Source organism: Poecilia mexicana, unplaced genomic scaffold (genome assembly GCF_051168715.1).
Source record: "Poecilia mexicana isolate PSO_F unplaced genomic scaffold, ASM5116871v1 scaffold_12, whole genome shotgun sequence".
NCBI lineage: Eukaryota > Metazoa > Chordata > Actinopteri > Cyprinodontiformes > Poeciliidae > Poecilia > Poecilia mexicana.
This window is the reverse complement of record NW_028263381.1, coordinates 22,395,727-22,411,025: the sequence shown is the minus strand read 5'-3', so window position 1 is coordinate 22,411,025 and position 15,299 is coordinate 22,395,727. Positions and strand designations below refer to the sequence as shown.

Genomic DNA, 15,299 nt, shown 5'->3' with positions numbered 1-15,299 from the left:
ATTTTCTTGATTGAATTGATCCTAAAGTTTTACAGCAAGATGTCTACAAAGCACTTACGAACATAGCATTTGAAACATTATTTAAGGCTGTTTAACCCTTGTGCGTGCGAGGACTGAGGCAAACGTAGAGAACTGTGGCAAATGATAAAGTTTTACGTGTGTGGGGTTGGTTGGACCCCTTTTCTAAACACAATTAAGTAGTGCAATACACCATGTCCACCAGTGAGAGGCAGCAGTCCACGAACAGGCGTGCAGTTTGTTGGTGAAGAAGAAATCTTCCATATTGTGGGGCAAACCTAACACAAGTTATAACGGCCAGACCTCCTGTTTAAAAAGAAGCTGAAGTTTGATACCTAATACATATGAGGTATGTGTCTTATTAACTTTACTTTTTTTTTTTTTTTAGAAAATAACATCTATTTCTCTTTAATGTTAGCTATGAGCAATTCAAGCCAATCCTACCTTAGTTAATGTCAGCTAAAGTTATTAAACTCCATTACCGTAACGTTAGCCCTTAATATTAAACATATTTTAAAGACAGGCAAATTGTTTTTCCCTCCAATTTTAATCTAGCAAATCAAAAGCTAATATATTAGTCAAAGTTATCCTTTATGTGCATTATTTAGCAACTTGGCTGATGTGACACAGAGTTTGTGTTCTTTGCTTTGGCAACTTTAGCCACATGAAGACCCAGGCTAGCCTAAGGACACATGGTGGGGAGGACAAAGTTGGCTAATGAAGACATGCTACGAGTGTGGAGGATGATAATAAGGACCAGCCACCAGAGAAAGAAGTTCCTATTTGACCAAAGAGAAAGAAGCAGATGAAATATTCCCCAAGAAAATTAGGTAAGTTGTTTTTGTGTTAATATTTTCACTATGTGAAGTGGGGTGGGACAGCCAGTGGGGAATGGGGAGCAGGAATCAACATTCACCAGCTGAGTTAATAAGTTATGTTTTAGACAACTAAAAACTGGTGTTAAATCTATTTATTTATTTATCTATAAGCTTCTTGCAAACAACCCTAAGTTAGAGTATCTGGTTAGAAATCATTTAGAATGCTCATTAAGTAAAAAGATACAGTCATTTGCCTAAAACTATACATTAAATGATGCTTTCTAAATAACAGTGGCAGTCTGTCTGAACTTCTGCCAGACAAATATTTGATCAGAATAATTTTGTTCAGCTCCAGTTATTATTCCACTTGTATTAAGAAATAATTGTATTGCACTTTATAACAACCAGTCATGTTAACTAGGCATTTGTCTGCCAGTCTACCATTCTGACAATGTGCAGCAAGGGACATTTTTGGAATGGTATTTAAATAAATGCTGGAATATGATGACATTGTTTTTTGTTTTTGTTCTTTTTTTAAGTGACCACAATGAATTGAGTCATCACTGAAGAAATTCACCAAGTTTGAATTCATGAAAAGGCTTTCGCCATGATTAACTATTGCAAGAACAACTGTAATTTCTGAGCATTTCTGGACACCTTCAAAGAGCTGCTTCCAGGAAATGAAGACAAGAAGAAGATCTCCTATTTTCAGAGCATTACAGGAAGGATATAACGAAGGAGATGGCTGAAGCAAAAAATGTTACTGTTGAAAGAACCTATTTTCTTAAGTTAAAGAATAAGTAATTCTGTTTTAGTTTTTCAATCAGTATTTCAGAGTAACAATATACTGACCAGATGTTAAACCTTCTGTTTTCTTAGAACAAGTTATCTTTTGTTTTATTCCAATGTACAAAGGGTTTGTTCTACAGTTATGATGGTAGTTATAAGTAGTCCAGTATGTTTCACTTCATTTGAGTTAAGACTTAATATCAATGACTCTGTTAGCATAACATTTGACACTGTAATACTAAATTACAGCTTTATAATTGTTGCTACTAGTTTCCATTTACTTGAGGTAAAAGTTAATATTAATGACACTTAATGACTTCGTCATAATTGTTACTTGTTTCACTTGCAGAAACATTTAATATTAATGACACTGTAATGACACTTAATGACTTTGTCATAACTGTTGTTACTTATGTCACTTTACTTGGGGTAAAAGTTAATATTAATAATGACACTTAATGACTTTGTCATAACTGTCGCTATTTGTTCCACTTTACTTGGGGGTAAAGTTAATTTTAATGACAGTGTAATGACACTTAATGACTTTGTCATAACTGTTGTTACTTATGTCACTTTACTTGGGGGTAAAGTTAATTTTAATGACACTGTAATGACACTTAATGACTTTGTCATAACTGTTGTTATTTATGTCACTTTACTTGGGGTAAAAGTTAATATTAATGACACTTAATGACTTTGTCATAACTGTTGTTACTTATGTCACTTTACTTGGGGGTAAAGTTAATATTAATGACACTGTAATGACACTTAATGACTTTGTCATAACTGTCGCTATTTGTTCCACTTTACTTGGGGGTAAAGTTAATATTAATGACACTTAATGACTTTGTCATAACTGTCGCTATTTGTTCCACTTTACTTGAGATAAGAGAAATTGTTAATGAGTCTGTTATTAAATCATTTGACAGTGTAATAAAGCTTATTGAAATCTTTACTGGTTCTCCTTCTTGTTTTGCTTTATTCCAGGGAGTGGAAATATTAATCATTGTTTTGTTAAAGCTTTTGCTAGTGTCATAATTAAATCATTATGCCTACTATTATGACAAAATTATGTTAGATCATGTTTTATTGGTTAATGACAAGTTGTCATAATGAAGACATTTTTTGTGAGGTTAATGACAAGTTGTCATAGCGAAGACATTTTTGGCGAGGTTAATGACAAGTTGTCATAATAAAGACATTTTGACTAATGTCAACTTTGTATTAAAAGTGTCATAATTTACCGAACGACGCATTATGACAACAGTCATAAATATTCATGAAGACTTATTGATGTTCATGACAGGTGTTATGTCATGTTTATGTGGGTGTCATGACGGTCTTATTCAATACCCGTCAAATAAAGTGTTGCATGAACGTTACAGGTAGCGGTGAGAGCATCGTATCTAGCTGTGACAACAGTGATGAAAAGACGGTGAAGCTCAGCAGTAGTTGGAAAGAACATGGGTCCATTTCCCACAACATGTCTGTGTGAAGTGAGCTTCCCAAGCCTGGCTACTATAAAAACTGAAACCAGAGAGACTGAAAGCTGTTGAGGAAGAGCTTTGTCTTTCTTCAATTTCTGCCAGGAAATCAGCCGTTTTCATCCAAACATTCACAGGTTTCACACTAGATGGATAAAATATGCAGATATTAACATTTTGTACATGCAAATCTTCATATTGTAACAGTGAAATCTTTCCCAAATATTATTGCTTCTTTCAGAATAATAATTATTTTCTGTATTCTGGCTAAAATAATACTTGTGGGTTAGTTTGTAAAACACTGAAGTTTTCTACAACTTCTTTAAATTTAACACCACAGTGTTGTCGCCCTGTTCAGGTGTATTTTTGAAGTGGACATGTTATGTGCAATTTGAAATAAGAAATGTAAAATGTAATAAAAATACATTTTTGTGTTTATTTGATTCCTATTCAAGACACTTTGATAAGAATGACTATATATGTAATATAGGCGACTACAGAGTATCTTTGTTTACAATTTTGGTTGGTGGTGTGCCTTGAGATTTTTTCAATTAAAAAAGTGTACCTTGGCTCAAAAGAGGTTGAAAAACACTGTATTAAAGGCATTATTAAAAAAGAAACCAAAATATCACACCAGCATTCTGTTTTTTGTAAAATATTCTTTTGCAGTCTTGTTTACGCTTTTACATTGTAGATCTAAATATCAGCTAAATTTGTAATTTTGGCTGATTACTACTGTTAAGTTTAGGGTAATTAACTGCTGGCAATATTACAATATTTTTTTATGAACTTTACAATTACTTATATTTTTACACTATATTTCTGTATTTTCTACATTCGTGACTGTCAAAATTACTTAGGATATATGTTTATTCAGTTATGATAATGCCATGTATTTTCTACGGCAGTATAATGCTGTGAATATTACGGTCAGTAACTGCTGGTCTTTTACCATTTCTTACCGTAAATTTACTGACTTTTTTTACAGTGCACGAAAAGAACAGAGTGAGCAGCAAATGAACCAAATGCAGAAGAAGGAAAATGTTTTTATTTCTCTAAAACACATGAAGAAAAACTGCAGCAAATAAACAAAAGGAAGATTTAATATTCAAATCTGACGAGTTTAGAAAAATAGGAGCCGACAGAAACAGAAAATGTTCAGAGAGAAGAACTGATCAACATTTCAATGAAATCTGATGAATGAGAGGAAAAAATAAGAGAAACAACATCTTGATATTCAGTGTGAAGCTTTGACTGGAAACAAACAGGAAAACATGAGGATTCTGGAATAATCCTGGAATAATCCTGGAATAATCCCAGCTTCCATCTTTAAAGGACTGGAAGAAGAAAAAGTTTCCAAGGACTCAATCAGAAAAGTTTCACCAATAAATAGATTGTAGAGATGAACTATCTGTTCAACAGTGAGAGAGTTTCTCTGACAGGAGGAAAATCTTTAGACTCTTTAGACTCAAATCAGCAAAGAAACACTGAAGAACCAAGCATCCAGAACCCAAATCCAGGAATCAGAATTTCAGTGAATGTGGTGTTGAAGGTGTGGAGGAGGATCAGTGAGTCAGAGGAGACTCTGTAGAAGGACAGAATGCCAGCAGGACAGTCCACATACACTGATACTCTGTTAGAGACGGAGGAGGAGGAGAGACGAGTTTCTATGTTATTGTGCCAAACAGAGTAACCATCATCAGAGCATCTCAGACTCCAGGAATGATCATTATGTCCAAACAAACAGTCTCTACTGTCTCCTTTCCTCCTGATTCTTCTGTAACTCACTGATATATAAACTCTTCCGCTCCACTCGACCTCCCAGTAACAGCGACCAGTCAGACCAGTTCTACACAGCAGCTGAGGATGATAATCAAATCTGTCTGGATGATCAGGATATGACTGAAACTCCTTCCACCTGTATGTCACCTTCCTGTTGTCTTCAGACAGTTTGAGTTTTCTGTTCACTGTGTTTGTGTCGATGGTGAGTTGACAGGAATCTGATGGAGAGAACAAACACAATCCAGCTGCATTTATTGATCATTTATTGATCTTTGATGATGATCCTGAATGGGTGATGTGACAGTTTGAAGATGGTTGAATGTGAGCTGCTTTGTTGTCATGAATCAGATGAAAAACACACTTACACTTCCTCAGACCTGGTGTCAAGAATCGGCCTCCAGCAGGCTCCACCCTGAAAGGAGGAGGGGGGTCAGACCATCAGTCTCTTTCAGCAGCAAACATGGACATTACATGTCTCTCAGACACACATTGTCCTCCACTGAGACAGGAACAGTCCAACATCTGGATTGCAAACTGCAGTGGATGTAGGAAGGACAGTTGGTGCTGCTGCAGCACAACTCATTTCTCCAAACACAGGAAAAGCTCCAACAGAGAGGAGAAAGGAAATCCCTCAGTAACAACCTGAAGAAACTCACTGAAGCCTAAAAGGACATCAGGAAACTAAGGAAACATTTCTGGAAGCTCAACCTGATTTAATAATCAGCATTAAAATCCAATCAATCTAAACTCTGATCAACACCTGGATACCTGCTCCATCCACACTCCCACACACAGATGAAGGAATGAAACACTAAACAACCTGCTGCTGAAAACCTGCTGTGGCCTCACTGGAATATCCAGAAATACAAACATTAAAAAGGAGAAGCTGTATCACATTCAACAAAGAGTTCAACAAGAACCAAACATTTGATCTCTGAGCTCAGACTCACAAACCAGGGAGAGGCTTCCATCATCACACACCTCTGACAAACACCTCCAACCTTTCAGCACTTCCTCTACCAACCAGCACCACCAGGTGGCGCTATACACACTTGTGAGTTTAGTTCAAAATCTTGATTTCTCTCTCTGAACTTTTAAACATCCATCTGACCAACATGGAGTTACTTTTCTTCTCATCTTTGCTCCTTGGGGCTGATTGGTCTGGAGCTCCATCAAATATTGTTTTAAAGTCCTTTCTGTCATCAGTAGATCATCATGGAAATCTAACTGAACTTCACTTTTATTCATTTAGTCAGAGTCCCTATTAAACTCTATTAAATCCATCCCACTCTTTCATTTTCCTTGTGAGCCGTTCTTAGTCAGGAGAATATTCCAGAAAACTGGGTAATGATCTCTGCCTCCAGATGAGGCGTCTAAATATTTAATGATCAAACTAAATATTTCTCTTCAAACTAAATGTTTCCCATCAGACTAAAGACGTTTCTCCTCTTCCTCCTCTATCAGACCTTCTCTGCTCCTGCAGCAGGTTCCTCCATACCTGAGAGCTTCCAGTCTCCAGTCTGGATCCTTCAGTCCAGCCGACAGCAGCTTCACTCCTGAGTCTCCTGGATGATTGTAGCTCAGGTCCAACTCTTTCAGATGGGAGGGGTTAAAGGTCAGAGCTGAGGCCAGAGAAGCACAGCCTTCCTCTGAGACCAAACAGCCTGATAAGCTGCAGACACACAATTCATCACATGATGAGAACATTGAGGTAGAGCCCAAGGTCTGAACTGGACATTTATAGGAGAGGAAAAAAGTCAATAAATTAACCTGTCAATAAGATGAAATAGTAATAACACTCTCATGAAGTTCTGTGTGTCATAAAAATCAACATTTGTCACATGTAGAACGGATCAGAATAGAAACATCCTTCATTGATCCACAGCAGGGAGTTCAGGTTTACCAGCAACAAGTTTAAATGGAAGAATCAGATATTCAAGAAAAAGTAAAAATAAATAATAATAGGAGACTGTAGAGTAATGACACATTTACAACAGAGGAATAATAATAATGCTGTACATTTAATAAAAACAGCATCAGTTTCAAAGAAATGTGCAGCTGAGTAGGGCATTTTATAATCATCTATAAGATGTGTATATTTGTATGTTAAACAGCAATAGACTATTTAAAAGAAATGTAAAAAAAACACCAGGTAACAGCCAGAATGTATATAATTAATGAGTTTGTTGGGAGCTAGGGCTGCACCGATTCATCGGTGCCGATTTCCTTAATTTTAGGAGATCAGTAATCGGCCGATTTTTACATGTGAAGCTGATTTTAAAATCAACCACTGTGCTTTTCTTTTCTCCCGTCAGAAAAGTTTGACTGACAAACCAGCCGACCAGCTCATGTCTGCACATTTACAGTTAAGAGTCGCTCCATTGCTGCCAATTCAGTAACTTTCTTGATAAATGGAGCAACATTTCAGACAAAAACATGATATCGGCCAAAATCAGAATCGATAAATTAGGCTTTTTAAAAGATCGGTAATCTGTGATCGGCCAGAAAACTGCAATCGGTGCAGCCCTATTGGGAGCAGTTCTGGTTAGAAAGTCTAACAACTGCTGGGAGGAAGGATCTGCAATAAAGCTCATTTGTGCACCGAGGATGCAGCAATCTGTCAAGTATCCAGAGTTACACTATCAGTGAAGTCTGACCACTGTCTTTCTAAACACCTCTGTTCTTGGTTCTGTCAGCATGGAGGGAATGAAAACCAGCAACGTTTATGTGTAGAAACTTGTTAGTGACAGGAAGCCACTTGTTGCTCATCCTATCACAGTTCCAGGCTGGAATCCACTGAGTTCCTGAGAGCAAGACATTATTTCACAAATGTTTGTAAAAACAGTCTACATGCCTTGGTGCTACTTTCATAAACCTGTGGCCATGGAAGTTACTGGAACACCTGATTCCCATCATTTGGATGGAGGTAAAATACTTTTGTCAATCTCTGCTAACAGCTGGTGTATAGAAATCACCAGGATTGGTCACATTTTACCTGAGAGTCTCCAGGTTGCAGTTTGGACTCTTCAGTCCAGCAGAGAGAAGCTTCACTCCTGAATCCTGCAGGTTGTTGTTACTCAGGTCCAGTTCTCTGAGACTGGAGGACTGGGAGCTGAGAACTGAGGACAGAGCTTCACAGCTTCTCTCTGAGAGGTTACAGCCACTCAGTCTGAGGAGACAGGGAGGAAAATCTGGTTTTAAACAATTCATCAGGATTTATGTTCTTTCAAATCAACAATGTTTTTATTGGACAGAGAAGGAACCATCTGATTTTACACAACCTTTGTATTTGATGTGAACTGGTTCATTCTATAGTTGGGCCTCCAGCCTTAAATGACAGAACTACAGGTAACAAGGAGGTTGGAAAGAGAATTATAAAATTACACAATTAACTATATTAATCCATTTCAATGTTAACATAAAGTGGAGGAGTTTTGCTGCTTGAATATGTAACATTATGTTCAGCTGCTGAAGGAAGTCTGTTTCTTTTTTGCACATCCCCTCCAGTGAGACACTTTGAAGAGACAAAGCACCAAAATATAAACTGAAACATGAATATTTACCTCATAATTAGCAGATTTCTACCTATCAACAATACCTGCAGTAACAATGTGTGTCCTTACAGAGCTTTGTTGGAGGCTTTAACCACTGGCAGCAGCCTCAGAAGAGCCTCCTCTGAAGCAGAGTATTTCTTCAGGTCAAACACATCCAGATCTTTTCCTGATGACACTAAGATGAAACCCAGAGCTGACCACTGAGCAGGAGACAGTTTATCTGTGGAGAGACTTCCTGAACTCAGAGACTGTTGGATCTCCTCCACTAGAGAACGATCATTCAGTTCATTCAGACAGTGGAACAGATTGATGCTTTTCTCTGCAGACACTTTCTCACTGATCTTCTCCTTGATGTACTGAACTGTTTCCTGATTGGTCTGTGAGCTACTTCCTGTCTTTGTCAGCAGACCTTGTAGGAGTCTCTGATTGGTCTGCAGTGAAAGTCCCAGGAGGAAACGGAGGAACAAGTCCAGGTGTCCATTTGGACTCTGTAAGGCCTGGTCAACAGCTCTCTGATGGAGAGACTTTAGTTTAGGTTTATTAAATAATGAAGATTTTTTAGATGCCATCAGGTTGACTCCAGAGTTGATGAATTTCCAATGAACATGAAGAGCAGCCAGAAACTCCTGAACACTCAGATGGACGAAGCAGAACACCTTGTCCTGGTACAGCCCTCTCTCCTCTCTAAAGATCTGTGTGAACACTCCTGAGTACACTGAGGCTGCTCTGATATCGATGCCACACTCTGTCAGGTCTGATCCATAGAAGATCAGGTTTCCTTTCTGCAGCTGATCAAAAGCCAGTTTTCCCAGAGACTCGATCATCTTCCTGCTTTCTGGACTCCAGTGTGGATCTGTTTCAGCTCCTCCATCATACTTGACCTTCTTCACTTTGGTCTGAACCACCAGGAAGTGGATGTACATCTCAGTCAGTGTTCTGGGCAGCTCTCCTCCCTCTCTGGTCTCCAACACATCCTCCAGAACTGTAGCAGTGATCCAGCAGAAGACTGGGATGTGGCACATGATGTGGAGGCTTCGTGACGTCTTCATGTGGGAGATGATCCTGCTGGCCTGCTGCTCATCTCTGAATCTCTTCCTGAAGTACTCCTCCTTCTGGGGGTCATTGAACCCTCTGACCTCCGTCACCATGCCAACACACTGAGGAGGGATCTGATTGGCTGCTGCAGGTCGTGTGGTTATCCAGAGGAGAGCAGAGGGAAGCAGTTTCCCCCTGATGAGGTTTGTCAGCAGAGCATCCACTGAGCTGGACTCTGTAGCATCAGTCAGGATCTCCTTGTTGTGGAAGTCCAGCGGAAGTCGACTCTCATCCAGGCCATCAAAGATGAACAGAACCTGGAAGTGTTCAAAGCTGCAGATTCCTTTGGTTTCAGTAAAGAAGTGATGAACAAGTTCCACCAAGCTGAACTTTTTCTCTCTCAGCACATTCAGCTCTCTGAAGGTGAATGGAAATATGAAGTGGATGTTCTGGTGGGCTTTGTCTTCAGCCCAGTCCAGAGTGAACTTCTGTGTTAAGACTGTTTTCCCAATGCCAGCCACTCCCTTTGTCATCACTGTTCTGATTGGTTGATCTCTTCCAGGTGGGACTTTAAAGATGTCTTCTTGTCTGATTGTTGTTTCTGGTCTGTGTGGTTTCCTGGATGCTGTTTCAATCTGTCTGACCTCATGTTCATCATTGACCTCTTCAGTCCCTCCCTCTGTGATGTAGAGCTCTGTGTAGATCTGGTTCAGAAGGGTTGGACTTCCTGCTTTAGCAATCCCCTCAAACACAGACTGGAACTTCTTCTTCAGGCCAGATTTAAGTTGATGTTGACAAACTGCAGCAGGATGTTCTAAAATAACACAAAAAGTAAAATCATGGATGAAACAAAAATACCTTCTGAAGATGATTTAAATTAATGTGATTCCATTTCTTCAGACATCAGTAAATGTGTCATTTATCCATCAGGACAAATCTTTGTAGAAATCCTCTTACTGCTCTGCAGACGGTCAGCCAGCTCCTCCTGCTTCATCCTCCTCAGGAAGTTCAGTGTGATCTTCATCACTGCCTCTCTGCTCCTCGTCCTCTGCTCTTCATCATCACCTCTCAACACCTCATCATCCTCTCTCTGACTCTCTGAGCATTCTGGGTAATCTGGACTCAGAACCTTCTGGATCTTCTTCAGCTCGTTCTTCACAAAAGTGACAATGTTTTCCTCCAGCAGCTGGAACAGAATAATAGATGAAGGAAACATCAGACTGAAATCATGGAGCCAAACACCAGATGGATGTTGGACAGACTGACAGTCCTCTGGTCTACAAAGTGCAGCATGGAGACGACTGTGAACAGAACCATGGAAAAGTAGTTGTTGTTCATGTACAGACCATAAATATGGAGTCCAGCTGTGTTTGATGCTGCTGGGCAGACGGACCACTGGGAACCTCTGAGCTCTGCTGGTCCACTCTGTGGAGGAACCAGGAACAATCAGGAAGGCAGGAAATATTCATCCAGCAACATTTACTAATAAAATAACTAAGAGTGTCACATTAAAGCAGAAAACAGAGCATCACATGAACACAATACAAAGAAGTTAGAAAGAGGAAGATGAACTACAAGGATGAAGACCAGTAACACCAGAATCACCAGTAGACATTTTAAAAAGTTGGTGCTAAACTTGGACTTCAAACTGTCCACACTGTCAGCAGATCTGATGCTGGTGGAGACAGAGTCCCAGAGCTTGGGGACAGTGGAAGTGAAGGCTCTGTCCACACAGGTCTTCAGGACAGTGTGGGACATCCATCAGGTTCTGATGACTGGATCTGAGGTGATGTGGACATGGAGGAGCTCTGAGATATGTGGGTGTGTCCATGTGGGATCCTCTCCTGGATGTTCTAGAGGATTTAAAATGGATCCTGTAGATCCTGGAAGCCAGTGAGCTCACATTATATCTGTCCACACAGAGACAATCAGAAGGTAAAGGTCCATGAAGTGATATCTGGATGTGAGCAGTGAACCAGATGATCCAAGTAAAGATTTAATGTTCCTGCTGATCCACTAAGAACCAGCAGAACCTCTGATGGTCCACATCAGCTCAGTCTGGTTGAGTTCCAGCAGATCTCACCAACCACATCATGAAGCTTTCCTTCCTGCTGAACTGATCTCACAATGCACACAGGAACCAAGTCCTGATGGACCAGACTGGTTTACCAGGTATTTCCCAGTGGCTGGTGGAAATGTGTCCCACTGTTAGTCTGACATGGAGCCAGGAAGCAGCAGAACATCATCATCATCACCAGAGATGAAGATATGAAGGTGTTTTCATTAGAACAGAGCAGCTGGTTTAGATAATGGATCAAAACTCTGTAAATATAACTGGGAACATCTGAAACTTACTGGTTCAGTTTACAGCAGTTAGAAACAGCTCACCTCTCTGATGGTGGAGATCCAGGAGAGTTAAAGTTAATGATCTCTTCCTTTGACCTGTCGCTCTTAAAGGACACACAGCTGGGTTCTGGTTCTGGTTCTGGTTCTGGTCTGAGTCTCTGATGGATCCTGACAGAAACATGATGATTAAAACTGAATCTGTTCAGTCTGGATGAAGCAGCAAAGAGGAGCAGCAGCAGCTTCATCACCACGTCTGTTTTGGCCTGATATAGTGAACGCTGTGTGAAAAGGGCTGTGGACAGTTAGAGATGGTGACCTCACCTCTGACCTTTGCTCTGGCTCTCATCTTCCCCACACAGAGTGGTTTTAGAGGGAGGGACTCCCTCCTCTCTGTCCTCACACTGATCCATGCTGCTGAATCCACATCAGCTCACACACACTTTCTAGCTTCACCTGCAGAGGAAACACACATCATTCATCTGCACATCAACTCTGATCATCCTTTACATCATTAGTGCTGGAAAAAGATCAGCTGCTCCTCCTCTGATTGGCTCTTCTTCTCTGCTTCATATCAGTGTCAGGTGAATGCAGTCAGACAGCAGAGAGGCAGAGGAAGCTGCAATTGCAATAAATCAATATTTATGATGAATTTTATTAAGTGAAGTTATTTATTAAAACTTGTTTATTTATAGCCTTAAGTTTTTGTAAAGGTGTAGCAGAGATTAGATCTGTGGCTCTGAACCAAACTCATTTAAACAACATTTATATCTTAATTTGACTTTTTTGGGTCTCAACAGTTTGAGAAAAACACATTTGATCTGCGTTGCTACTTACTAGCCATTTTTGGTCCTGCAGCTTGAACACAATAACTTTTAAACCACATTTTATGTTTTATTTAACTTTAACTTTGCCGACTCCCGAAAATTATTCTCAAGAAATGTTCCTGTTTCTGGTTCCCCAATAATGAGACGGGGTCTACGCCCTGGAGGGGAACGTCTGTCATTTTAACTTGTGGTGTCAAGAAATTGCCGTCATAATCTATTTTTACCTGTAAGTTTTTAAATGATAATTATGACAGAATATTAATTGTATTTTATTTTCTTTTTGTTAGAATAATTTTAAACTGAACCAACGATCTGCATTATGTCACCAGATTAAACTGATAAATATGCAACTTTTTCCTGCAGTGAAACAAAAAACTAAAGTTCACTGTCTGTGGTCCCACCAACAGTTTGGATAGAAATAATAAAATTCAATGTTTGCACCTAAATTATAAACTATTTATCTGCGGTATCCAAAATGAATATCTCACCTTCCTGCTCTGCATCAGCTGCACATAATCATAATCTCGGTTTTGAAGTTGATCTGAATGATAAATCTCCACTCTCTGCTACACTGGAACTACAATCGCCTCTTCCACCAAATACTTTAATGCTAAATGTAAATAACATTTCTCCAATTGAACCGATCAGTAGTCATTAAGACTGTGAACGAGGGAATTTTCTCAGTTTACGTCGCTAATTAAAGCAGGAAATCCCGCAAACCCAGCGGTAGTTCAGCTGCCTGTGAATCCAGCTCAGAGACCACACTCTGATGATATGTATTTATTTGTTAAATGTGAAGCTGAAGTAAAAGTTTCCCTTTGCTACTTTCCAACAAGCACATACAGAAGGAGCTGGACAGGAGACCCAAGAAGGAAACTGTCCTGTTGCTGGGGAGATTGGCTTGGTAGCTTTAGCAAGAATTTGATTTACGTGACGATCCGCTAAACGCAAAACGACCAGGGCTATAGCGCCAATAGGACCGGGTCGAACGGAACCAGACCCTACAGGGCAAAACGGGCTTTAGTCTCTGCTCAGACTCTTTACAACTTTTGGCCCTGTGGCCAGCAACCTGTCAGCCAACAGAATGAAAGAGTTTTACTGTGTTTGTTTCCTTCTAGCGGGTTTTCCTGTGGGGCTGCTATCGATTAGAGCAACCTGCTCCACCTAGTGGATGGAGGGAGAAACGACGTCAGCTTTCTGCTCCCAGCAACCTGTCAGCCAACAGAATGAAAGAGTTTTACTGTGTTTGTTTCCTTCTAGCGGGTTTTCCTGTGGGGCTGCTATCGATTAGAGCAACCTGCTCCACCTGGTGGATGGAGGGAGAAACGACGTCAGCTTTCTGCTCCCAGCAACCTGTCAGCCAACAGAATGAAAGAGTTTTACTGTGTTTGTTTCCTTCTAGCGGGTTTTCCTGTGGGGCTGCTATCGATTAGAGCAACCTGCTCCACCTGGTGGATGGAGGGAGAAACGACGTCAGCTTTCTGCTCCATAGTTCACTAAACATCCGCCAGCAGTGTGCTACTGATAGCTAACAGCTACTGATCGCTAACAGCTACTGATCGCTAACAGTTACTGATCGCTAACTGCTACTGATAGCTAACAGCTACTGATCGCTAGCAGCTACTGATTGCTAACAGCTACTGATCGCTAACAGCTACTGATCGCTAACTGCTACTGATTGCTAACAGCTACTGATCGCTAGCAGCTACTGATCGCTAACAGCTACTGATCGCTAACAGCTACTGATAGCTAACTGCTACTGATAGCTAACAGCTACTGATCGCTAGCAGCTACTGATTGCTAACAGCTACTGATTGCTAACACCTACTGATTGCTAAAAGCTACTGACTGATAACAGCTACTGATCGCTAACAGCTACTGATCGCTAACAGCTGCTGATCGGTAACAGCTACTGATCTCTTACAGCTACTGATCGCTAACAGCTACTGATCGCTAACAGCTACTGATAGCTAACTGCTACTGATCGCTTACAGCTACTGATCGCTAACACCGACTGATTGCTAACAGCTACTGATCGTTAACAGCTACCGATAGCTAACTGCTACTGATCGCTAACAGCTACTGATAGCTAACTGCTACTGATCACTAACAGCTACTGATCGCTAACAGCTACTGATAGCTAACAGCTACTGATCGCTAACAGCTACTGATCTTAGGCAGCATTTTGGTCACCTTACCAACTCCCTGTCCAATGGGTGGCCTGGGTTGCTACCATCAATAGCAGCCATGCAGGCACACCCGCTAGAAGGAAACAAACGCACCCAGTACGACACTTACATTCTATTGGCTGACAGGTTGCCAGGCGACTGTGCCCGAAGGCGTTTCCAAAAGCGAACAGAGACTAAGTGTGAGCGAGGAAAAATTTTGGGAAGAAACTTTTGAAAAAAAAAAGCCATGAAGTCCTGCTTTCAAAATAAAACTGCAAGCCTGTTTTCAGACTGAAAATGTGTGCTCTTGGATTATGGCAGAAAATTCCTCCATAACAGATTAAATGTTTGAGAACAAACAGAAACTAAAGGATGAAGGAATGAAGAGATTCCAGTTTAACTGGAAAGACAGAAGGAGCTGCAGAAACACAGATGGTGGTGATTTAGTTTTAACAAATAGAAACGTTTCAGGTTCACAGCA

General features: G+C 40.3%; 2 protein-coding genes and 2 long non-coding RNA genes across 5 annotated transcripts in view; 2 read left to right on the top strand and 2 right to left on the bottom strand.

The window, feature by feature from the left end:
* LOC148156088 (NLR family CARD domain-containing protein 3-like) overlaps positions 1–15,299 on the bottom strand; it is a 434,099-nt gene that overhangs the window by 242,964 nt on the left and 175,836 nt on the right. The gene's annotated exons all lie outside the window — the stretch shown is intronic.
* The window catches only part of LOC148156098 (uncharacterized), a 369,453-nt gene that overhangs the window by 266,297 nt on the left and 87,857 nt on the right, over positions 1–15,299 (top strand). The gene's annotated exons all lie outside the window — the stretch shown is intronic.
* LOC148156105 (uncharacterized) lies at positions 457–2,580 on the top strand. Its single transcript, XR_015764730.1, has 2 exons — positions 457–848; positions 1,376–2,580. It is a non-coding gene; the product is annotated as an uncharacterized LOC148156105 (long non-coding RNA).
* On the bottom strand, positions 4,136–12,441 carry LOC148156104 (stonustoxin subunit beta-like). The gene is made up of 4 exons (XM_088010635.1): positions 12,148–12,441; positions 11,869–11,994; positions 5,257–5,303; positions 4,136–5,109 (listed from the first exon to the last, which is right to left on the bottom strand). Exons 1-4 carry the CDS (start codon positions 12,234–12,236, stop codon positions 4,583–4,585), a joined length of 789 nt encoding a protein of 262 aa, XP_087866761.1. The 5' UTR covers positions 12,237–12,441; the 3' UTR covers positions 4,136–4,582.

Excerpts from the sequence above, each read along its gene's own strand:
- LOC148156104 (XM_088010635.1), bottom strand. The coding sequence starts at position 12,236 with ATGGATCAGTGTGAGGACAGAGAGGAGGGAGTCCCTCCCTCTAAAACC. Across the intron at positions 5,304-11,868 it reads GGATCTCCACCATCAGAGAG|GGTGGAGCCTGCTGGAGGCC; the intron begins GTGAGCTGTTTC and ends TCCTCCTTTCAG. Across the intron at positions 5,110-5,256 it reads GACACCAGGTCTGAGGAAGT|ATTCCTGTCAACTCACCATC; the intron begins GTAAGTGTGTTT and ends TCTCTCCATCAG.